The sequence below is a fragment of the Meleagris gallopavo genome, chromosome 6, assembly GCF_905368555.1.
Source record: "Meleagris gallopavo chromosome 6, MGAL_WU_HG_1.1, whole genome shotgun sequence".
NCBI lineage: Eukaryota > Metazoa > Chordata > Aves > Galliformes > Phasianidae > Meleagris > Meleagris gallopavo.
Window position 1 is genome coordinate 39,811,849 of NC_139409.1, and position 5,385 is coordinate 39,817,233.

Below are 5,385 nucleotides of genomic sequence, written 5' to 3' on the forward strand. Positions count from 1 at the left end.
GTAGTGATATCTTAATGAGGTTGCTGCCACTCTCTGCACTGAGAAATAAATTCATTAGTAGAGGACCACTGGAATTATTGTCATTTGGGAATATGCCTGGGCCTGAATTTTGAATTTAGGTTTGCTCTAAATGACCTATCTGGATGCGCAGTGTGCCACACTGAGGCACAGGTGGCCTTTAAGCAGCTCCTGGAATGCAGCAGTACTGTGGGGGCATTAGTTCGAGCTCACAATGTCACTCGGTCTTTAAAAGCTGCAAGTATAGGGTTGGTGGGCATCCAGTCTGTAGGATCCCTTCTGAGGCAATATAATGTGGAGATAAGTGTTGAAATAGTCTATGTTTTAGCTGCTTCTAGGCCCATATTCCTACACAAAGTTTATTTAAACGAGGTTGACTGCGATGGCAACCCAAGTACAAGAAGACCAGAGACCACCATTTTAGTAATTCTGCTACTTTTATCCAAATACCATCATTAATTTTTCACATGAATGAGAACGCTCTCAAATATTTTTCTGACATATATTTTTACTCTTCTCTCCACAGTTCTTTGCCTTTGTGGTTACCTCCTGCTATGCTGGAAATACATATTTTAGCTTTATATCTTGGCGATCAAGAACTTTGCAGTAAAAATTGTGTTAAAATGAATTCTATAGAATAAAATGTCTTGAGGATTATACTCTTTTTGATGGAAGCTTGGAACAAGGATTAGGTCTTCTGGAACATTTCTGTTGTAATTGAAGAAATATATTTAAACTTAGATTAAAATGAATATTTATAATATGATATAATATTTAGTGACATCTAACACTGACTTTGTACTGTATAATAAAATTTCATACTGCTTCTTTTAAAATTAACATGGTATTTTTCTAGACATTGTATAGATGTTATAACTAAACCTTTAATAAACTTCACTCAGATTATGTGCCAGTTTTGTAAATTTAACTTTTTAAATGTCACCTGTGTACTTTTGATAACTAATGCTACAAATCAAAACTAAGATTGATGTTATATGTATACAAAGTGACCTTGTGAAAAAGAAAAATACCAAAAAGCTTTAAAGATAAATAAATGATTGACCCAGCTTTGAATGTTTTGTAAACTGGGAGTAGGGGCTTGCTTATTTTGTCTGTTTTTCAGAGGCAGATATGTACTACTAAGAACTGTGATGATTGTGTCACTTTACATATTCCAGTAGCCTATTTTAATCGTGAGGTTGGTTTTGAAACCTATTAACAACATAGACTTGAAGCTTGCTGAAGAAGTTGTATGTATGAAGCACATTATCTTAACGGGTTTCTCAAATCTGGTAGACTCCAAGGCATAATTCTAGACTACAGACCCTTAATGCTCAATGTTTAACCTACAGAGAATATCACAAAATATGTACTAAAGGTAATAATTCTTGTTTCTCTGCGGACTGAGGCTAGTTTGTTAGTTTGTAATATTGAAAATGTAGGCCTCAAAATGCTACCAAATGACATAAAGATTAAATCCATAGAAGAAATGTCAAGACCCTAGTAGTAGAAACAAAGAATTTTCTCACTTGTTCCCTTTTCACCAGCCTCATTTGTGAGTTGTTAGTTTAACAAATCAAGTTTTTAATTTGACTCATATTTAAATATCTTTTATGATATGAGTGATGCAGAAGTATGATGGAAGATTATGACTTTCAAGACAAATACCTTTGCAAATGACTTTCAAATACAAATTACCTAAGGAATCTCTTCCAGGAATTATGTAAAGAGCAAGATTGTGATTATTTTGTGATTATTTAAAGTTTTCTCATTTAAGACTGCTAGTAAATCCCTATTCTTGCACTAAGGGGATTTGGACTTTTCCAGTCTTCAAAAACTTTGTTGCACTAATATATTTGGTAGTAGAGAAATCTCACTGCTTGAAAAATCTTCTTTATATTTCCCTATGAATAAATGGTGTGTGATTCCTTACGTACACACCCTGCAGTTAGGAAGATTTATCAGCAGCCAGCTAATTCTGAATTCTGTTCTCAATCTCCCGGTTTTGTTCTTGTTAACTGTTCGAATCACAGGATTTGGGAAGTCAAGATATTATTTAAATACCTATATTTGTCTGCAAATTGCATCTGGCCTGCATAACAAAGGTCAAGCTGTCTCCTGCTTACTAATATCATCCAGTTCTGAGAATGAAGAAGGGCTACCAACTATGCATTTTATCTACACAGATAAAATGTGTCATTAAAGTCCCATATGCTCTTTTCCATTGCTGGAAAAGAATCAAAGGCATAAAAATGATACAAATGTCAACTGAGTAAATGTGACTAGGAACAGCCAAAATTAAAATCTCATGAGTGATTTTCCATCTATGAAAATGCTTGAGTAGTAAGAAAAATTCTTTCTTGAATTATATTTGATGTACATATCTAAGTTCAAAGAACATGACTGTGTTTGCATAAATGTTTCATAACTGTGATGGGCTGGTCTGACATCATAGCCCAAACAACACTTGTGGATAGAGGTAGAAAGACAGTGATGAGCTTAGAGAGAGTAACACGTTTTATCCAGTATACCTAAAACTATTGTGTAAACTGTGTGTTAGAAAACAGCCACTACATGTTAGAGTAAACCCAAGAATGAAAGACAAAAACATACAGTTGTAGGTTAGGGAATGCTTTTGGCAAAATACGTCCTCTCTGAGTCTTCAGCTCTAATTCTCAAGGGAAGATGTGCAGAATGTCTCCTAAAGACAAGTCTGGGAATTAAATTTTTAATTCTGCTGGATTTTTAAAAGTACTAGGTGGGAATTTGTTTTATCTTTGGCTTTCTTTGTTTCACAAATCATAACTTAATCTGCCTTGTTCTTAAGAAGGATAACCATCTTACTTTGTATGCTATTTCTCATCTTATTTCTCATCTCTTCTGCAGCTACCAACTGTTTTTCAAGCAATCTGAATATCTAGTTAAAGTTGGAGGGATCAGTAAAGGCTGAGAATTACTTCTGAAGGTTGCTGCTTCTATTTCAGGCCTAATGAAAGGTAAAGGCTTCCAAAAGGTTATCTGTTTGTTCCAGATGTATTAGTCTTTAATACTGACTTGCCAACTATGATCCATGTTTTCGTATGTTCTAATATTGATGAAGAAGATAACGTAGCAGTAGTTTATCATAAAGCAATTTTTAGAAGATTTTTGGCTGTAGACATTTCTTTCTGTTCATAAAATAGTAAGAAGCTTTTTTTGAGAGTACATCTGGGAACCAATGAAATCATTAGCAAAATTCTTAACACAGAGATATTGAGAAGAATTGAGGGGGAAAAAAAACCCCAAAACATTAGGCAACTTGCAAAATAAAATTATTTGACATTGTAAATAACGTGTTGCAGACAGATGGTATCTCGGAAAAATCTGAGGCACTCACATAGGCATGTGAGGTGCTAGAGAGTAAGGATATTTGCTGTTAACTTTTGGCCATCAAATTTCATTAATTAAAGAGTTGTTGGTGTGTCATCGTCATTGTACATAATGCATTTACCGTGATACAAGTAAACAGCAGAATTTAGACTTGGGTTTGTGCCAGTGGTTTACAGAAGATGGCTGTGTTCTTGAGTGGAAAATACAACTATTCTACGTGCATTAATGTAAAAGCATTTCTATTGCACTGGGTTGAAATGAGAAATTCATGAGAAATTAAGAACTAAAGCAGCTGAATCAGTGGGAAAGAAAAACATATTTCTTAATGGGAAGTACTGAGATAACTAGAATCTTCCTCCATAAGGCTTACAAGAAAACCAGCTTTGAAATCTCAGTGGCTAGCATTTTACTTATGTGTGATTTGGCATGTTGTACATTTGATATCTAATAACAGGAGTTAAAATATGATGAGAGAGGCACTGCCTTTTTTTGCAGATAGTAGCTTTCCTCTGTAACAAAGAGTGCACTGCTTGGCCTTTTGCTAGATGACTGTTGGACTAGATGTTCTTAGGGGTCTTTTCCAACCTTAACAATTCTATCAGTAAGGTCAACCCACCAGAGAGACAGGATGCCATTTGGAGGAACCTAGACAGACTTGAGCAGTGGGCCCAGGGAGCTTCATGAGGTTCAACAAATGTGCAAGGTCTTGCACCTGGGTCAAGGCAACCCTCATTACCAATACAAGCTGGGGCATGAAAAGATTGAGTGCAGCCCTGGGAGTACAGGTGGATGGGAAGCTGGACCAGCAATGTGCCCTCGCAGCCCAGAGAGCCAACTGTATCCTGGGCTGCATCAAACACAGCGTGGCCAGCAGGGCAAGGGAGGTGATCCTGCCGCTCTGCTCTGTGCTGGTGAGGCCTCACCTGGAGTACTGCATCCAGATGTGGAGTCCTCAGAACAGGGGAGATATGGAGCTGTTGGAGTGCAAGGGCAACAAAAATGATCCATGGAATGGAACACCTCTCCTACGAGGACAGACTGAGAGAGCTGGGGCTGAGAAGAGAAGGCTGCGGGGAGACCTGAGAGCAGCTTTTCAGTATCTAAATGGAAGCTACAGGAAAGAAGGGGACAAGGTCTGTGGTGATAGGACAAGGGGAAGTGGCGTTAAGCTCAAAGAGGGGAGATTTAGGTTAGATGTAAAGAAAAAATCTTTTACGGTGAGGGTGGTGAGGCACTGGAACAGGTTGCCCAGTGATGTGGTGGATGAACCATTCCTGGAGACTTTCAAGGCCAGGCTGGATCCAGTCCTGGACTCCCTGATCTAGCTGTGGTGTCCCTGTTCAGGCAGGGGAGCTGGGCTAGGTGATCTTTAAAGGCCCTTTCCAGCTCTAAGGACTCTATGATTCTGTGGTTGCTTACATTCACCTACCCCATCTCACTCACGTCAATTCCTTATGCCAGATGTCATCTGATCTTACCTGTCTACACTCTTACGGCAGCCTTCGTTGTTCAGGGAGATATTCAATATTAAATATGAACAAAATATGTGTTCTAACTGCAGAACAAAACATGAGAGGATGATGTTTCAATAGGAGCAACAGATGCTAAACTCAGGGGCTGCTTTTACCCTTCTGTCAGAAAGCACAACCGCTTATTTTTAAACTTGAGGAAACGTAGAGCTTCCTTTGCCGAGCTGTATCTCTGCATGACTGAATTCCAGCTGCGGAACCGAACCGTTCCGACATCGTTACAACCCCTCCTGCTGCCGCCCACTGAAGACAACCTTTGCCTTTGGGACGCGGCAGATCGGCAGACGCGCTCTCCTACCTCCTATCAGTGCAAACACGCACACGCTGCGCAGAGCGATGCCGCAGGCCGCCACCCAGCTCCGAGCCGTCTCGCTCGAAGAACAGCGTCGACAAACTTCTGCCTCCGCTTTCCCGCCGCCCCCGGGCCCCGCCCTGCCCGCTGCCCCGGGGCGCCGCCCGGCCGGCGGGG

The 5,385-nt window shown here is 39.6% G+C and overlaps 1 protein-coding gene across 3 annotated transcripts in view; it reads left to right on the plus strand.

Annotated features, from left to right (window-relative positions):
• The window catches only part of CMTM8 (CKLF like MARVEL transmembrane domain containing 8), a 41,064-nt gene extending 38,118 nt beyond the window's left edge, over positions 1 to 2,946 (plus strand). For 2 of the 3 annotated variants that reach the window (XM_003207206.5, XM_085226416.1), the window contains exon 4: positions 545 to 924. In XM_003207206.5, the coding sequence (XP_003207254.3) occupies positions 545 to 628 (84 nt within the window). In that variant the 3' untranslated portion in view covers positions 629 to 924. Of the gene's footprint in view, positions 1 to 544; positions 925 to 2,904 lie in introns of those variants that run through there. The other variant, XM_085226418.1, reaches the window with a different exon arrangement.
• Positions 2,947 to 5,385: the final 2,439 nt, after the last annotated feature.